General features: G+C 39.4%; 1 protein-coding gene across 4 annotated transcripts in view; it reads right to left on the bottom strand.

Moving 5' to 3' along the window:
- Positions 1–1,390: 1,390 nt before the first annotated feature.
- Positions 1,391–20,182, bottom strand: part of SYT9 (synaptotagmin 9) — a 65,028-nt gene continuing 46,236 nt past the window's right edge. The window contains exons 4-8 of one of the 4 annotated variants that reach the window (XM_071455300.1): positions 6,003–6,123; positions 4,787–4,958; positions 4,076–4,205; positions 3,343–3,499; positions 1,391–2,345 (exon numbers count right to left, since the gene is read on the bottom strand). In XM_071455300.1, the coding sequence (XP_071311401.1) occupies positions 3,392–3,499; positions 4,076–4,205; positions 4,787–4,958; positions 6,003–6,123 (531 nt within the window). In that variant the 3' untranslated portion in view covers positions 1,391–2,345; positions 3,343–3,391. Of the gene's footprint in view, positions 2,346–3,342; positions 3,500–4,075; positions 4,206–4,786; positions 4,959–6,002; positions 6,124–20,182 lie in introns of those variants that run through there. The other 3 variants (XM_071455301.1, XR_011683914.1, XR_011683913.1) reach the window with 3 other exon arrangements.

Raw genomic sequence — 20,182 nt, forward strand, 5'->3', positions numbered from 1 at the left:
CACTACTATGATAAGGCAGGTATTTGTAAAAAGCACATAGTAATGCCATAGCCTGAGTAGCAGTTTGCAAGTCATGAGCAAAAATTAGGAGAATTCAATAAATGTAGGGGGTTTTCCTCATCTCTAAGCCTTTGAAGTCTGCTGGATTCCACTTTAAATGCTGACTGTGACAGAGATTTCTTCCCCTGTTTTAGTAGAACTCCGTTCAAAATAATTCTTTTGACTCATTAAATAAACTGAGCATCGTAATAAAATAGAAGAACTGCAACCCACTGGCAATTATAATAATACCACTTTTCAGCTGATGTCCCTTTGAGCTGCTGGGGACAAATCCTAGAAAGGCTCCTGCACTTTTTCATGGACACAAATTGAGCCTGCTGTGTAGGTGTTTTCCCCTTCCCAACAGTTTCCGTTGCTAATATTGCAGTGGGAAGCGTGCCCGCTCTGCATTCCAGGCAGAGATGCAATGTAGAGTGATTTGTCCGGGAAATCAGAGAGCTCCACTCCAAGGCAGAGCTCCTCCTCCTTTGCTCAGGCCCATGTCCCCTCGGGGCAAAGAGCACAGGATTCTGCCCCATGGGAGGCTGATGCATGGACAGAAATGCACATTGTCCTGTACCACTGGCCTCCTGTTAAAAAGCTGAAAGTGAAGTCAAACAGTTTTGCCATGGCAACATTAGTTTCGTTCTTTTGGAAATGCCCTCCTGAAATTGTGCTTGGGCAGGTTTGGAAGTGCTGTTTAGTTTGCCAGGTATACCCTTGCCTGTGGCAGCTGTATTCTCCATGGCATGGCAAGAGATTTTTGAAAACCACTGTGCTTACAGGAACTCTGATTTATACTGCAGCATACATTTACAGCAGATCCAAGATCTCCTGCAAGTTCCAAGATATTCTTTACCCACAAGTAATTCTGATTTTGTGGAAGATCCTCACTGATAGGTTATAAAACTAATTTTTTAGACTTGAGGCCAAAATGTTAGATATTTCTTCAAATCTGTGCATGCATATTTGTGTCAGCAGAGTTGCAGGTCCAAAATGCTTGGTGAACACTCATCACATACAAGATGTGAAGCAATGTGTGTGCACATAAACTTATGTGAACTCTATCTATGACCAGGGCTCCCTCTCTGTAATTACACAGCAGACAGCTGTATTGTATAAAACATCCATACTTTGCATTTAAATCTTTTAAACAAAAAATTCCCATGTAAAGATCAAGTTCTCTGTGTTCTGTGTTCTCTCTGTGTTCTCTGAAAAAATTCCCATCTAAAGATCAAGAAGACACTGGAGGATGAGAGAACTCCATGCATGGCTAAATGAGTGGTGAAAAATTTATTCCAGGGTCTCCTGCTTTGGGGTAAAAATTTCATTAAGTGACAAAATGCAGTGCTTTGATTAATTTTCTTTTAATGGTCAGGATTTGTCAGAATTTACAATATACCATCATGTAAAACAGCCCTGCTAACTCTACCACAAATAATAAAGGAAGTCTTCACAGGCAGTATATATTTGGAACAGCATTTTCAGACGACATGGGGTGTGTGTGTATTTGTTTGTATGATCCAGCATTGCCACCTGGGACACTCTTCCAACAGTTTGCAGTGTTGTGGACACGACTCAGAAACGTTGACTGGAAAATCATCCACAAAGGTTGAGGACTAACAACCTCCATGTTATACAGATGGTTATCTCCTCTCTCAAAGACTATGCTGTCATTACAAATACCATATGCATCTTGTTCTCACCCAGCAGAACTTTTTTTACAGTTTTTCAGATTTGAAGGATTTTGCAAGGAACCATATTAATTTGTTTTCACATCAGGTGAAAGGAGGCACCAGCTGAGACTGAGGACACAACTTGTCATCAAAAAATAAGTATCTGATGGCAATCATTCTTGAAAAAAAAATACTTAGAAAGCTAATCGTTCACAAAACTGCACCTTTTTTGCGAGTACAAGGACAATATTTGTTGCTGCTTCCCATATTTGTTTGTTTACATTGCTATCAATTTTGCTTGTAAACCTGGGTTATTCTACTGAACAGAAATGATGACTCCAATTCGGGTAATGCTTACGACCATACAAATAATCTACCGGTAGCAGTAGTGTCAGATGGAGAATTAATGCTACAAGTGGATAACATCACGCTATTTGAAACCAATAGCTCTTCACACAGTAGAAGACTGAGGGTCCTATTCAGCAAATATTCAGGGTCCTATGGCTGTGGCCACAGAGGTTCCAGAAGCTCTCGCTGAGTCTAATCCTGATTCAGGAACCAAAATGATATGCTGTGTATATATTTCTCTGCACAGCCTGGATGCGCTGGACACCCTCCCCCACTTGATTCCTGGGAAGGAAAAAAATATTTCTCTGTTTAGCTTTCAGTGACATGAAAAGCAATCCACAGCAATGAAATCTAAAGAAGTTAGCCAGGCATGTATGAAAAGAACAGGATGCCTGTGAAAAGGGAAGAGCTGTCAAAACTTAATTGTGGGCTCTGGCTGCAATGAAATTTATCAAAGAGGGAAGACAGGTTGGATATAAGGATGTAGACAACTTCTGCTAAGAGACACTTGTTGTGCTCTGGGCGACAGTAACCCTTACACCACACCTCGTGTGCTGTGTCAGGACATTCCTGCCAACACTTGGCTGCAGCAGAGAGCCCCCAAATGCCCAGGTCAGCATTTCAAGCACGGCACTTCAGCCAGCATCTACCCTGTCACTGGGGGCACAAACAGCTGGGCAGAGCTGCCCCACTGCTGGCAGCAGCTGTGGTGAGAAGGCATGGAGCCTTCCTCCTGCCACACAGCCCGTGGGCACTCCCTGCTCAGCCTGTGCTGCTGTGGCACCAGGAAACACAATTCCTTATGGACACAGGACAAGACTGTGGGATTCTTCCCAGCTTGCAGCATCTTCATAATGCCTGACAATCTTTTCTGGAATTGCCTATGGCCAGTGCTCAGAACCCAGCAGGGAAATCTTCAGTGGCACTGTGGTAACACAGCTGCACTCTGGTGCAGGAAGTAAGCTCAGAGGGGCGGTGAACTGCCTGTCTCCAAGTAATAGTGCCCACAGCATCATTCCTGGCTTCATATGGGCACTGTGCTCTTTCCTGTCTTTTAACATTGAGGATAGCTCTGGGGCTGTTCATAAACAAGATACTTCCCTTTGACTGGGAGCACTGCCTAACTCAGCCAGTGAGAGCAACAATGGGAGCAAGTCATGGTAACTTTAGGAAGCAATTTAGTTCGATCTTTGATGAATTTCTGTGTCTCATGAATCAGGATTAGTGTTCCCTGTATTGGGGAGAGGATTAGACAGAGGGATTAAAAGGACATCTTTACCCCACTGGACTCTGTGGAATAGCCCCTGAGGATATGGCTAAGAAAGAGTTCAACAGGAATGCCAAATTTCTGCTGAATAGGTTAAAAGGGTGAGGAAGCCTCTTCGGCAGCCATCCAAGCGCAGAAGACCTGCATAACATTCCTGCTGAATAGGGCCCTAAAGACAAAAAACAAAACAAAACAAAACAAAAAAAAAGCCATAGGAACCTTGAAAAGCTTTTCTGATTGTGTCGCTTCTCATGAGCGCCTCAGATCTCCAAAGACACTTAAACATATTTTTGTCACTGCAGTTAGGCATCCTTTGAGATGTGATAGTGCCATGGATGATATATTGTTACAAGAAAAGAAGTCAAATTAGGTTGTTGTATTTAAAAAAAATAAGTCTTGATTGTTCTGTAAACATGGTCCATTTCTTTATATCAATTAACGGTGAAAGTTACCCAAGATCTTATTTCAAAAGCAAAACCAAACCCTCAATCGAGTGTATAATGTTTGGTGTTTTCATGTCTGTATATTACAGACAACAGTTACCTTCTGTCTCCCTAAAATTGAAAGGAGCAGACTTAACCTCTGTGTCACATTTCAGCTTTAAAACGTTTCCAAACCCTTTTCTAGGATTCACCTCATGCACACAGATATTGGGTTTGCTCATAAAATTTTATCCAACTTCTAAAGCCGTGTGGGAGAACATTTCTGATCACGGCAAGGGGGAAGCAATAAATCAGAGCCTTACCTCCACAAGAGGATGCCAGTGAGCGATGGGCTTCCGAGGGTACGAGAGCATTTCGTTCCAGTGGTCGCGACCTAGACTCTCTGCATCGTTGCCTACTTGACAAACTCCAATGACCTCATTGTGACCTACACTGTGAAAATGGTCCATAATATTTTTTTCTTAAAATTTTACCTTTGGAACCACACCAGTTGCATATTTCATTCAGAAACGTTAACCGTGGGGTTTTTAGGATTAATTATTGCCCAGAGAACACAAAGCACTAGGAAATATGTAGACTTGCTCTTTGCATTTCCCATTGCTCAGAACAATTTGATATTTCCCCCCTTGTAGCACACAGAAGGTTCTTTGCCTGTGTTCTGTAATTAGCTGCAAAGACAAACAGGCTCTAAGACACAACTTTATAAATGGAGTGTGTGTACGTAAAGGCTTAGCAAAACGTATAAATTGAACATCAGTGCTTAAATGCCCAGCTACCTCCGTTCTGCTAAACACATCTGCAGCTTACTGATGTCAGTTATGGAAGCAAATCTATACTTTAAAATTTAGTAAGGAAGTTCTGCCTGGAAAAACAAAAAAATTGGAGATTTCTACTGAGCTCAACCTGACAATAATTCCCCGCTTATAGGGAAAAAAATAATAACTTTCTTTCTGGGTGCAAATCCAGCGTGCAAGACTCTATCAGCCAGTATTTGACAGCTACAGGCATCTCACCGGTCATAATCCATAACAGCTATCGACAAGTTAATTTGGTCAATGTTTTCTGGAGGGACGTCAAAGACTATGGCTTCATTGTAAACGGGATTGAGGGTGTTCCTCTTGGTGGAAGTTTTCCTTTTCTTTAGCCGCCTTCCTTCACACATTAAAGAAACCTTCACGTAGGGATCTGTGTGGGTCATAAGAACAATGTTGATTTTTTGACAAATGCAAATGGGGAAGTGAAGTGAGACTTCTTGTGTGCCCATACCTGCTTGCAGGATTAATCTCCTGGACCTGACTAGAATTGGAGCTTCTCTGTCACCATAGAATGCACGGGAGGCAGTGCAGCTTTGAAAGCTTTACCTGGTTGACTGCTCATAATGAACTTTTTAGGTTCAAGAAGCTCCTTGTTGTGTACCAACTTCTCAAAGGGTATTAAAATATCCACTGAAGCATGTTATACATGACTATTTTATACAACAGCCTGTGTATCAGCCTATTTATAGCAGCCTAATTACTTGTTAGATTTGTAGGACAGACAGAAGATGACAATGTTTTTCACAATGGGATTTACTGATGTATGGTTAAATACAATTCAAAGTGCAACAATTAGTGACTTACATTTCTCAAGAGAATTATAATTATTTTTAAACTCTTGAATGTAGCAAAAAAAGAAAGTTATTTCTTTGTAGCTCCTTTCTGAGCTCTACAACTCCCTGCTAGTATTTAAAAGCAATCTATGAAATCTTATTTATGTTTATACTTTTTATTGTGGGCTTTTGAAAGGGTTGCTGAAAGGATTCTGGGATGATCACCACTTTATCCATATGCCAGCAACAGAAGAACTGGCTCAGTGGCTCCTGGGGACTGTCAGAGAGGGCCAGTCTGCCTCTGTGTCATAGCTGTAACAGTCTTCTGCACAAACAAATTCCCAGTGTTGGGGATGCATTTTGGCCAGCTTTGTGTAAAATTTGTTTTACTCTGAATTACAATGGGATTGGAAATAATAATCTGGCACTCTTTCTGAGAGAGCAACTTGTTTTAAACTGTTGCTTGGATCTAAGCAAACTTAAATGTCTTATTTATTTCTCATCAACTCCTGTACTCAAGTAGAGCTCACAGTAAAACCGCCCCCCTCTCAAAGACCATTCTTGGATTGACAATGTTGAATTCTGTATCTTGGGAGGGAAATGGGACAGGAATCCACACTGAGCATTAAATTCATTCCTACCTGATGCTCCTGTGATATCCATTGCCTTTAGATTTCTTGCCTTTATTATTGTAATAGTTAGTCTACCAGCTGTTGGAAGGTAGCAGAGCGAAAACATAAGGTCACCAAGATCCACGTTATCCTGTTCCAAGAAAAGAAAGATAATGTGAAGCAATAATAATTTTTCTACTCCTAGCAGGATTTAAAGATAAAAAGATACCTTTGGGGATCTGCAGTAAAAGCTGAATTCTCATTCTGAAACATATCTGAAAAAAACGGCCATCCATGTGCATACAAAATTCAAGTCACTCTGTTGCTAGACCACCAAAGTTCTCCAGGGTAAATGAGGTTATAGTTTCTAGCACTCAGTTCTTAGAAATGACATACATTTAAATGATGAGGTACCCTGTGAGGGACTGGAAAACCTTTGTTCTATTTTATGTATTTTAGTGATTTGCCTCTTTCACTGACAAGCAGCCACAAATGTCTGTGCCTTTCTCTCTGGTCTGCAGGAGGAAACCCACAGAGACAGTCACAGAAAAAAAAAAACAAACCATGGTCTGGGCAGGACAAAGCTTTTTCCAACTCTTAAGTTTGCATGAACTCTGGTGTGACAGATCTGAAGGGTCTATGGCAATGGGACAGTCCCCACCAGAAGAAGAGTAAGGGTTATTATAATTGTTGATCATAATAATTTCAATAATAACAAAGACAACGCCCTGTGCCTCACACAGACAAGCTCCCTTAAGTAGATTTATCCATCTGTTTCATTGATAGAATAATTTGCAACCCTTTCCTGTGTTGATGGCATCAGGGATTCCAGAAAAGTACTAGAAAATCTCCAAACCCTGTTTGCAGTTACAAAGCATCACTATTTTTTTAAAGAGGGAAATCCAGCTCTTTCATTAAAAAAATATCAAAAGAAGGATTGCATTAAATGATTTCTTTGATTTGATTTGCATTTTTTTTGACTGAGCAGTGAATTCACACTTTCACAGATCTGCTTCCTGTAACTTAGTATTTCATTCTTGACTGAAAAAAAAAAAAAAAAATTACCTGATCCTTGAAATTAGCAATTTCAAGGCCACATTCCAGGTTTTCTAGGGAAGAGAAATGCAGCTGTTGTGGGGTATGTTTATCTTGCTTACTTAGCTTTGTGCAATAGCTTCTCATCTTTCCCAAGCTGGTTCTTTCTCTGTCAGTCACCAAAAGCTGAAGGGTGGTGGGTGACATAGAAGGAAATAAAAATACCTGGAAGGAGCCCCTAGCACAGGTTTGTGTCTGAGGCAGCTGCTGCCCAGAGCCTGTGCAGTAGCTTTGTGTCACTCCAGGAGTTAGCAGGGGACATAAGCAGGACAGAAAGCATTGCTGGCACACAGCTGTAAAAAAATGTTGTGTCAGAAGGGAATCCTGCTCAGTGTCCAACCCCTTGCTCAAGAGAGGCACCTTTGCTGTAGCTCACAGCTTATTCAAAGAAAAAACCCAAGAGGTACAGTCGCTCAAAAGTGAGTCCTTTCCTTGTGCTGTTATTTAAGAGATGCAGTCAAAGAAGGAAAAGGCTGATATTATGGGCCATTTGTCAGGAATAACCAGCTTTTAACCTTATCACCTTTTCCATTCTGAAGATCAGTGTTTCAGGGTGGCTGAAAAGTTAATAAAGTGTGGGACAATATCGAAGTGGTTGCTATGACTCAGGCTGTTTAGTGCCTCTTGATAGCTCCCACTTGGAAGCAAACCTGCTGCAACCAATTGTGCCACACTTGGTGGGAGGATCAAAGCTGCTTGGGATGCTGTGAGAAGTCCTACAGGTTAAAGAGGTGTCAGCACATCCAGCAGAAATTTCTCTTGGCTATCACCTGCCCTTATCATTACAGAAAAATAACTGACCTCTGAGGTTTTCCCAGTGATCAGCTGGAGCTTTATACCTATAACCAGGAAAAGAGGAAGCAAAGTTTTCACTTGTCCTTCCCAGTGTGAGAGCAACTTCCAACATGGAAATATAATTCCCCAGCTCTGAGGGGCTGAGACTTGTAACTGTGAAATTCTCTCTTGTGCTGCACCTCTGAGGGACCAGAATTTCAAAAGCCATTTAAAGATATTATTGACTGAAACCATCTTTTGGGAATTTGCCACTCTTGCATATATTGATAGGTTGTTTTTCCTGAATTGGTCACTGCCCTTTATAGTGTTGTTGAATCAGTCAGGTTTTCCCTGACCACAGAGGAGCCCATCAGGCATCTGTTGTTTTAACTGTGTATTTTGGCATACTTCAATATTGTCAGCTGTGGCATACTTATATGCATAAATATGGACAGTTACTGATTGGGGATTTTACATAACTTTTTTGTAATTCATTTTGTAGCACTTTGCAGTTCATCTTTATCGGATGGGGTAGGTTTGACTTCAAATGTTTCAGAATGTACTGACATAGTATTTTGGATTTTACCTAATCATGGAGGTACTTCAATAAACAACAACTGACCTATGCACCACTGAAATATATATATTTTATATCTGTATTGCAGAATATTCTTCTTACATATTTTGTACTATATTAAGTTAGACACTCAGTACATTATTACTTGATGCAGATATGTTTTGTGTGTCTGAATACAAAATTCAGAGCCATACTCCATATTGAATACTCCATATTCAACTCCAGTGCTCCACATGGTGACTAGGAATTAATTCTGTGAGTACTGTAAATTTACTGCCATTACCAAATACAGAAGTTTCCACTCCAGACTTGATCATCCTGAATGAACACTTAAAAAAATTTTATCCATTTTTTATCAAGAAGTTCATAGGTAAATGAATTATTATTCAATTGTTTTAGGAATTGAATTCAGATGCCAAGAAAAATCAGAGAATCATAGAATGTCCTGATTTGGAAGGGACCCACAGAGTCCCATTCCCATCCCTGCACAGAACAACCTGAAAAGTCAAACCCTGCATATATAAGTGCGCAAATGAACTGCACAAATGAACTGCTTAGGAAAAGAATGGATCACATGGGTTGAATACAGTATTAGGAATTAGGCCATAATATACTTACCCATAAGCTTTGCCTTACAACTGAAAAATAATTGTCACCTTCATGGTGATGGGATTTTTTAGCAAATGCTGTGATATTAATATATAATATATAATATATAATATATAATATATAATATATAATATATAATATATAATATATAATATATAATATAATATAATATAATATAATATAATATAATATAATATAATATAATATAATATATGTGTGATATATATATATATAATATAATAGTACTTTATTACTACTTCATGAAAAACTGCACTGGATTATTATATGGGAAAAAAACAGAGTTATACTGGAAACAGAGCCTGTGATTTCTTTAGTCTTTTCCAGTTGTAGAAGTTGTAGTTGTTGCAGCAATAGGTCACAGATGATTGTGAGATGGTCTGTTCACAAGACAGTGCCTGGGAATGTGACTGAAGGGCAGCCTGCAGGCAGCAGCAGGGAAGAGACACCTTTTGCCATGTAAATCCTTCTCTCAGTCTAAAAAAGAGGCCCTATCTTCTCATACTTTCATTTTAAATTGTAGGGAATTAATGACTACTCCATCATACTGGGTAATTGTAAAGGTTTTCTAAAGTTTGGAAAGGATTTTTTTTAACAGAGAGAGCCCTGCCCCTTGCCCTGGCTATTCCTCCCTGTCTTGCCCCTATTTTCCCTAATCAAAGGGCAACATTGAAAATTGTTACAAACAATGGGTCCTCAAGGTTCAGTTAGAAAAGTTTAATGAGGGAATGTTCTTCAGAGAGACCCACAAACTTTTGACTGCCCCCTGTGGTGGTGAAAAGGCCTAAAAACAGAATCCTGACTCCAGCCGACATGAGAAAGCTGACAGCTCTTCCTTAGCATTATCTCTGGCTGATTGATGAATTATTTGTTCTTTGGCTTCTTTATTTACTATTTGTCTTTCTAATGCATTTTGCAATAGCTCTACGAAGTTCAGATATGGCTCTGTAGCACCCTGGTTCATGGCTGTGTAGCTTTGAGCTGCTGTGGACACGTCAGCCACTTTTAATTTTGCCTGAAATCCCAGATCTTTGGGCTGCTGCTTCACTGCCACAGCCCCCCAGAACCTGCAGGTGTGTGTTCATCTCTCTGGGGAGATGGAGGCACCATGCTCTGTCACAGGCATGACCCTCACATCCAGCAAACACAGGTCTTTCCTGCAAATGCAGCTTTCTAACAGAACCAAAGCCAATGTGTCAGACTACAGAGAGGATTAGTGCACATCTTCACAAGTTTAGAATCACTGAGCTACACAGCTTAAGCCACGGATTGTCACTAAAGGTGTGCTGTATTAGCAAGAAATCACTTTGAGGAACAGAATTAACAAGGATAGAGGGCAGGATCTTCTGCAAGGATTAGCTCCTGTTTGAATTGAGTGCTTAGGCATTACCGTGTACGCTCCACAAAACATGGCGCTGCAGGCATTACACTGCCAGAGGCATTTTGGAATTCCTGCTTAGGAGAGGATTTCATAGTGTAGGTTATCAAGTCATGCATGTTGTACTTTCCAAATTTGTGCCTAATCTCATTCAGTGTGGTCAAAATACCATACTGGGCATATTACAGTGCAGCTGTGACAGCCCTAATATAACCAGACCCAAAGGCTGGTCAACTCAAAAGAAAATAATCAGAAGATAATTAAATTGAAATGCTAATTTACTTATATGTACATGCTCTATATTATTTTTCTTTTGGTCCCATTCAGCAGGAAGCATAACTAAATAAATATCCTCAAACAAACATACCACTCTCCCCTTTCCTCAAAACCTGCCCAGGTTCAGAGGTAGAAACACAGCCTTTATTTTTAATCTGTAACCTGCCTGTTCTTGTATTCTAAAAAAAGTGAAACAAGATTGGGATCAGCTTTGCTTTTGCAGTGCCCCAGGGTTGGGCTCCAGGAGTGTCTTGATGTTGTGAGCTGCGCCTTAGAGGGAGCCTCCCATAATCCCACCTGGATTTGTCTCTGAGCCCTTGCCGTGTTCCTGCAGCTCTTTATTCAATGGAGCAAGAGCATGAAGATTCTTCCTTGAAAATGTCCCAGTCCTACCTGGAAGAGTTCAAACCAGAGGTGTAAACCACAAGGTTTGCCTGAAAACTGCAAATGGGATGAATCCCATAATCCATGAAACCTCAAGGTAAGTAAGATTGCTGATAGGAGCATGGAGACATGCCCCCCTCTCATATTATGCTTCCTTCTTGCTCTGTTCCTGGTGGAAATACTTGATACATTATAAAAGTCATATTTTTTTACCAATTTTCAGTGGTTTCTACTGAAAGGGTTATCATTCCTGCTTTTCCCAGAAAACATTTCAGGTTTTCCCCCCTGTAAAACTAACCCAAAATAAATGTACCTTTGAAAATGCTGAACTCTACTAGTAACATAATTAGGCTTTTAATCTATAATCACACATGATTTATATTTTTTAAAATTATTCAATTTTGCTGGAGATTAGCCTGCAGGATAAATCCCTCCTCAGTTCTGTGTCAGCAGCTCCATGCTGTTGCTCAGTGGGTATAACCCAGAATATTAAACAGGGAGATGTGTAACCTCAAAGAGGATGGTGACTGAAATGGCCTCACCTTTGATGCCTCTGAGGCTGCATTAAGCAGCTCAGGCTGGATCAAACCTTCCCAGTGAAACCTCCAAGTCACCTGGTTGTTAGGGATATTCTGACAAATGGGAATGACATTTGGGATCAGAGCTCTCCTCTGCCTTCTCAGAAATGCATTAGAGTGCAGTAAAGCAGGCAGCAGGGGATGGAAGAAAACAAGACAATTTATATAATTTTGCCTCTGCCACAGATCTGGAAGGAGATTTGCTGTCCTCGAGTTAGGCATTCATGAGATTTGTGCTCATTTCTTTGGCAACTTGAGTTTTGTATTTCTGGAGCAGAGAAGCTGTGATGGGCCTGCACCACGCAGTGCCTGTGCCACTCTAATTAAAGCATATGTCTCAATTATACCAGGTTCCTCCCTTCTCCAGCTATAAAAAGACAGACACCACTTTTTCACTTTTCTGCTATGTTGCAAAACTAATTATGGGTTGTGAGGTGCCCACACGTATTTTTATGCATCTCACCAAGCTAACATTAACTGGAGCACTTAGCAGGCACTGATGCCCTTGCTTATTTCCTATTAAGTTGGTAACTCTGGAGAGAGGTTTTTGAGGCAGAAGTGGTTTTGGAGATTTGCTAAATTCCTGCTGCTGTGTCAGAGCTGCACAGCTCAGGCCATGGTAGCTCTGCATGCTGCCTCCTGTAGCAGCTGGACATGTCTCTGCAAAGGACACAGGAAAATAGGAAAACAGGAAAACAGGAACAGAGCAAAGGTGAATTGCACAGAAAGGACAGACTGCCACTATTTTATTTAAGTCTCTCTTTCTTGTCCCCTCCAAGCTGAGGAGCATTAGTTGCATTTTAAACAACAACAAAAAAATATTCCTAGTTACTTCCAAATCTTTTCTGGAATTAAGGGAATTATACTGTTCCAGTGCAAGATAAGTTTCACTGTACATCATTATAATATTTGCTAATGAGGGGATTTGAATTTTGCAAGGATTTATTTCAGAGGAGGTTCGCTCAGCTAAGGCAAGGATGAGTTAAGTACACTAGGTATATGTATACTTATCGGTACTAGGTATATATAATAGGTTAAGCCCAAATGATTTACACATGCTTTAAGTAGTGTTATCTGCTTTTTGGGGTATACATTTATTAAATTACTTATCTGTGTTGAGAAGCCTGGAATAAGATTTGATAGATAAGTTACTAATTCTGCTGAGGAACATGGCCAGGACACAAATATTAGAAAAATGCCATAGACTATAATCTGTTTGGGAATGGCAGTAAAGCTAAAGTATCTAACATGAAGAATTTGTGAAGTTAGCTCTCCTTTTTTTAAAATTTCATCAGAGTAATTTTGAGTTATATCTATGAGAAATATATACTGATAAAAACTCTTTTGAAATGTTGGATTTTAATTGAATTTGCATGTGACTAGAAGAGTGCCAGTTGCTTCTCATTACACATTTTGAGATGAATAGAAAAGATATGACTGGAAAATTCTATTTTCATGACATCTTAAATCAAAGAAATGAACCCTAGTAGAGGAGATATTTATTAATGCCTGAATCAATCCATATCTACAGAGATGTGATTAAGTAAAGTAAGTGGAAAATGGGAATGGCCTATCTTTTAGAATTATTCTTTCAATAAATCAATGTCAGGCTATATTTCATGTTTTAAGTTAATTTTCAAGGGGTACCATTTTCTCACTGTAATTTCATTTTTTAAAATTTTTATTTCATTGTCTCTATTTCTTTTCTTTATGCTTTTCTTAAAAAGTGAAAGCAAATAGGCAAAGAAGCCTTCTGAGCTTGGTATGTCTGATTTCACTTACTGGGAAAGAACATGAACAAACAATTCAGGAGCTTGTTTTAACTGCAGTGAAGGAATTCGAGAAAGCTGAAGAGTTTGATGTAATTCACTCTGGATTTTGCACTCATAGTTTCCTGAGCATTTTGGCAACTTCTCTATAAAGACAGTATCAAAAACAAAGTCAACACCATATCCTCTGTCTTCAGAGTGTGAAGATCTTTAATATGGATTTTTAGAGTTTGTGTTTTGGGTTTTTTGGGTTGTTTCCTCCCCTGATTCCATTATCCTTGTGTCATGACTACTTTTCTTTAATCCAAGCCACATAAGAAAACTCCGTTGTCATAATTTATGTCCTAAAAATAAGGTGGAAGTGATTAACTGAAACTTTCCAATTGGTGAGCTGCATACCATCCTTGGGATGCATTTACAGGATATATTTGTTCTTAGAATCATTTAAGATTTTATTGGTAAATTATTCTGTATTAAGATCCTTTTATAAAAGCCTCCATTCCATGGGATAAACTTTATCCCATAGCTGTTCTTAAACATATAAATATATATGTTCTTAAACATATATATAAACATATATATAAATATCTATATATATGTTCCTAAATCCTATATATTTTAGTGGCTTTGAATCCTTTATGCAGATTTTCAGCTCACAACAACTACAGTGGTTTGCTGAATCTGGGCCTAACAGTGAATCTAATGAATTACCCTGTAGCTATTGAGATAGAAATAATGTCTTAATTTGTTCCAAACTAAATTGATGAATGGCAGAGATAGTCTGAATTGAGCTAATGAGAATTCACAGAGACATGACTGCAAAAGCTGCAGTACTTGTCCAGTTTGTGTGTGTCAGAAATTGATTTCATGGGAAAAGCAGAAATGAGGCCTTCTGAAAGTGAAACTTTTGTAGAAAGTTGATAGAAATAATTTTAAACTCCCTCATCAGCTTTAAGGAAAAAGTATAGAATTGGTTCTGAAGGCTTGCTAGATGGCCTTGTTGGCCAGAGAGAAAAGTTAATTGAAGTTTAAGTTTCTCCTTGCAAATCAAACTATTCCTCTGAAAGCTATGTCAGTTTCTTGAATTGTTACTGCCTTTTTAAAAATTATTCTATGACTTGTCACTTTCTAGAAAATGAAAAGTTCAGTATAGATTTAATGATACAAAAATTTCTGCCCTGGCCCCTGTTTTCCAGGCTGCCTTGGATAATTTTGGTTGGTGTTAGGAGGCAGGGTGTGTTTATGGGTGGGTGGCAGGGAAGGCTTGAAAAGTAGAGGAAATAACTGTGCCTTCATGCTGGAATGTATAAAAATGATGAAAATGTCATAACCTGTGAGACATGAGTTCACAAGCAAGGTGCTGTGGAGAAATTGGCTTCTCCTTTTCTCCCACCTCGTCAGTGCTCACACCTTTGGAATGACACTTCCAGAGCCTCCTGGGGGTGGGTTTGGTTTCCCACTCCTGAAGCTCTAAGGGGGAGCACTCTGGCACAGAGCTGAGTCAGACCTTTCCCTCTGCAGGGAAGGCAGTGGCTGCTTCAGAAATGTTGACAAGGAATAGCAATGAAATACAAATTGCCCTAGACAGGAAAATGTGTTTGGAGGGCATGTGCTTTCTCAAAAGGAAATGAGGAGGGAGCTTCCACTGGGAAAAATAAGAGTGTTGATGTCAGGTGAAGGTGGTAGAAATGGAAGGACAGGTAGGTCAGGCAGACAGGGAATGTTCCACAGAGGGCAGTGTCACAAACCAGTGGAACGCTGCAACCTGGAAAATTGGGACACTGACTGGATTTGTTCTGAAGCATTCATTGCCTAAATTAAGGACAAAAGTTTTTATGAATGTCCATCAGCATCTGTCATGTGAAACCCAGTAATTTTTCCACAGGCTGATTTGGATTAGAGCTCTATTTTTTTAAAAGAGTGAAATTTTTTGTGCAATGAGTACATTGAAGCAGAGGTTAATGGCATTGTAGTATGCACTACCTTAAACCACTTTACCCTGGGGGGGCCAACCTTGCAGATTAAAAAGAAAACTTCTAGTGAACATCTCAGAGATGGAAAGAGATGAGAAAAAAAAAACAAACCATAGTTTCAAGGCTAAAGGCTGGTTTGTTGTGTGAAGAAGAGGTTAAATGACGCGTTAAGTGTTCAGTATCTCTAGGCAAACATGAGCTTGAAGAAAATGAAGCAGCAAATCCATTCAAATGCATAAAATTATTTCTACCACGAATTCTACCACAAATTATTTGCCAGTTACCCTTTGCTTCCATTCTGCCATCAGTTGAAAGATATGTTCAATTATCTTCATTTACCACTAATAATGAAAATTTCAAATACATCCAAGAAAAATTGCAAGGGAGGAAGCTGGTTTTAAAAGGAAGTTAACTAATCAAAATGTTTTAATCCAAAATGTCTTGCCTGTTAATTTTCCCCCCCCCTAGTGTTTTAAAATGAAAAAGTCAATTTAAACTAGATCTGTATGCAAATGAATGGATTGGCCTTACACTCTACCTTGAGTTACAATGGCTGCATGTGAACTTACAGCTCCACTAAAATGTGAATTTCATTCTGAGTGCAGGCATTTTGTGTTGTGCAAAGCAGCAGTCTGTTACATCACGTATTCTGAGCACATCACTCTGAGGAGAGAAACTAAGTACCTGGGTAATGCTGCAAAAAGATGGAGAATGTCACAGTATCAGGGGGAAAAAAAAAGTTCTTTTCAGTCTGCAGAAGCACCTGTAATGTGTTGTGGATGTATACATGGTCATTACCCTCACATTAGGTGTTCTGAACTGACTTGGCTCCTCAGGCTTAGCAAACTGAGTTCACAAAATGGGTAATAAGGAAAGGCCATTTTCACAAACCTGAATCTGACTATTAGTCTAAGTTTTCTCTACAATTTTCCAGAAATTGATACAAAAAAAAAAAAAAGGGTACTCCAAATAGCATCGTGCTTGAAAAACAGAAAGTCAATGTCAAACTCGATGCTGCAGTAGCCTGCCATTCTAGACATTTTCTCTGAGATATGTTTAATTTTTTTATTTAATCAGATGACTCTTGATAGATTTTTTCCATCTGCAGTGGAATTCCACTCCAGGTGTGATTTCAAGGGGGAAGATGTGGTGGCCAGTGTAAAGAATGCAGAAGCTGGGGAAGCACATGTGCCTTGCTCCCTGCAAACAGGCAGCAAAGCAGCCCTTATATCCTGATCCCCTTGGATACACTGTGCTCCCTTCACAGACCACAAAAATAACTTTAGTGCCATTAATCCAAACCCTGTCTGATCGTTTAAAAATTCTGCTGAGTGGAACAGGCTGCCCAGGAAGGATTTAGAAGACATGGGCATGTGGCACTCAGAGACAGGGTTTAGTGGTGGCCTTGGCACTGCTGGGTTAATGGTTGGACTACTGCATTTGCAGGGTCTTTTCCAACCTAAACAATTCTGTGATATCAGGATATCAAATCCACATTCAATGAAACCCCTGGTGCACCTTTTCTCTGTCTCTCTCTGATCCTTTTTGACTTCTCACCCCACTAAAAAGGTAATACAAGTGTTATTATCTAAGTTGGACTTTACAAAAGCAATATTTTCTGTGAGTAGCTCCTTTTAAGTTCAGTGCCAATTTAGCAGGTGGGGAAAGCAGCATCAGCTTATGAATCTATTTCTCCTACTATTTATTTCCTGTGATTTACAAAGGGATTTCCTTCATTGCTATAAAAAGTTTGGTTTTTTTTTTTTTTTTTTTTTTTTTTTTACTTTTCCTAGGCATCCTTGTGATTCTACAGCCAATAATCAAGTGTCTTTCTGCTGAAATTTCTCCATGTGTTTTGTTTCTCTGGAGACAATTTTATCACGTTGTGCCATGCATGCCCTCAGGTCAGGCAACAGTGAGGATACTTCACATGAAAAAGAATTTTTTGCTGCCAAAAAGCAACTTCATTTCTGATGCTGAAATTCTGTTACCTTTGACTTGCTTGCTATTAAGTGGTGCCACGAAATACATAAAAAAAAAGAAAAAAAATACATTTTCTGATCTGTCACCTGTGTAACAGTAACCTAAATAACAGTAACAGTTGTAAAACAGTGCCAGACTCCAATGCACCATCCACAGAAAGCTTCCTCCACCTGAGAAAAGGTGAAAAGGGATCATTGTGACTCAAAACCAACTCTGAGACCATTCCATTGGAACAAATGCACAACTAAATTTCACAACATGCATTGTACTAGTGACACTCCTACATAAAATTGCCCACTTTTAAAGACAGAAAAAACGATTTCCATAGAAGTTTCATTCATTTCTTTATATGGGTAATATAGAAAAGAAAATATCTGCAAATTTCAAATTGAAGCAGCCAAGGTAAAGAGAATACTTCACTGCTGGCAGTATTCTACTAATGGATGGGGTGCAAAGGTGTGCAGCTGTAGTGCTTTGAGTGTCCTTGCACAGCCATTCCATCTTAACTGCAACTTAAATGGAAGGATAGAATCATGGACTTTAATCCTATAAAACCCAGTTATTAAATATGTCAATATGGACGACACTCCTACATCTTCAATACTGCAAAATGATCTCATTTCATAACTTAGAATCTCTCTGGTTTCCAAATACAAAAGGAATTAAAGCAGTAGTGGGAGGAAGAAAGAGGATGACAAGAAAATTAACAATGACCAGACAGCATCATTCCAGAAGTGTGGACAAGAGGACAGTTTTCATTCTTTGCTTCTCAAATTGTGCTAAAAAGAAAATTACACATTTGAATCAGGAGAGAAGTTGGGGTTTTGGTGATGGCTTTTTGAGGCATGGGAGGGAATGCTCTTCTGTTTCCTCCTAGAAGTGCTACAGATGATTTCATACCAGTCTTCAAAACCTGCAGACTGCATGTCATGCTGAGATGCTGTGGGTACCTAACTCTGCCAGGGCAAAACTCCCTGCCTCCCCTCCCAAACCAATGCCATGGTACCCATGGTGATTCACTTCTCTCCGGCAGTACCAGGAACATCTCACAGCTTCTTGGTCTCTTCACTGCTGGTGCTGCCCAGAAGTTCATGCAAATCCAGCTGCCTGCTTTCCTTCAGAGACAGCTCTGGACCATTGTCATTAGGACACAAAATGACACACATTGAGATATATGGATCTGGTCATGAAGAATTTATGCTGTTGCTGTGTATCTTCCCCCTACCTTACAAATAAACAGAATATTTTAATCATGAAGCTCCTAAGCAGTTTACCAACCCAGCACTACATCTACTTAGCAGTGTACAGAAAAAAAAAAAAGGAGCTTTAAACAAAACAAAAGACTATGAGGAATCTGAAGGAAGGTACAGAGAGAAGACAGGAATCCATTTTAGAAAATGCAGACTCTGAAATCGAGTGTATCATCCATCCAGGTGTCTGCAGGGTGAGCAGGGGAAGATGTGATTGTGCAGGGTGTGATAACAGCTCTTTTTCTGTAACACTTCTTCTCTATCAGATGTGTTCCTGCCTCCCCATTATATTTAGATGTGCACTGGAGGCAATTTTAGAGCCACTTCAGTGAGCACGTTTTTTCTCCTAAAGAATGCACAGAGGGTAGTGTAAGATGTGAGATAAAGAGAGCACTAAATATAGAAGTGCTTTAGTGCTTTAAGTCCACAAAGATGAGTCAAGGGAACCCTCTCCTCCTAGCAGAGTTTTCTTCCAACTTGTTTTACCTTACGCATGCTATATGTGAAACACACCTAGAGAGGAAAATGAGTGTTTTCTGCAGCTTGTTCTGCTATTCCTCATGGAATTATGAGATGAGTCTGGTGAGCTGCCCAGACTTAGAGCTGGTTATGACTACATTCAGAATAAATGGTATTATTCAGTACATTCTCACTCATGGGTAGGAAAAAAAAGTAGCACTGTTAGGCAGCTTGTGACTTAAAATCTCATGGTCACTTAAATGCCTTCTCAAGTTTTCAGTTTATTTGAATCAGTTTGATTCGTTTTGTAATTTAAATAATTTGATAGTTTCAGATGAGAGTTGTCAACTGGCTTGTCCTAAATTATGAGTATACTTTAGAACTTTGTTAATCTGATTTTGGGTACTTGATCTGATACCTTAAAAGGGCCTAAATTCAATTTTTTGGAAGTATGATTTTGAAAGAATTTAGTGTACTTATCTCTGACCTTCCTGACTCAAAACTGTCAGAAAAGAAGGATGTGTGTGCTGATTTAGCACTGAAAGGTTTCCCAAAATAAGTAACTTTTGAGAAGAACATGATGATGGGGATGAAGACAGTGAGCATCTAATGCTATAGATACATTTGTTTTTAAAAATATCTGTATTGTAATGAAAAAAGTATTACTGTTACAGATGGGATAAGAAGCTTTTTATATCTCCTTTTAGGGTAAAAGCTTGGAGTCAAACGGAGTGTTTTTCATGGCTTTCCCAAGAATATTGGTGCTCTATACATTAAGGAAAGTGAAGGAGTTGGAAAAGGAGTTGGAAAATGAGAAACAATGCTGAGCTACCAAAAGGAATGGGTCAGGGTGCTCACAGCAGAAACCTTGGGGGAAAATAATCTGTCTTCATTCTATCAGGATTGCTGCAGCCAGTCAGAAATGAAGAAGCAGATGTTGAACTCAGGTAATTTCTGATGGAGAGAAGCCTATCTGCTTTCTTCAAAACCAAAGTTGATAGTCACTCAGATTTTAATCATCAGATTTCGGGGGAGGAGGACTACCTTCAAATCTTTGTTGAGTAGGTCATTGTCACATGTTTCTTTT

The sequence above is a fragment of the Agelaius tricolor genome, unplaced genomic scaffold, assembly GCF_023055355.1.
Source record: "Agelaius tricolor isolate 1412-34295 unplaced genomic scaffold, bAgeTri1.0.p SCAF_46, whole genome shotgun sequence".
Classification (NCBI taxonomy): Eukaryota; Metazoa; Chordata; class Aves; order Passeriformes; family Icteridae; genus Agelaius; species Agelaius tricolor.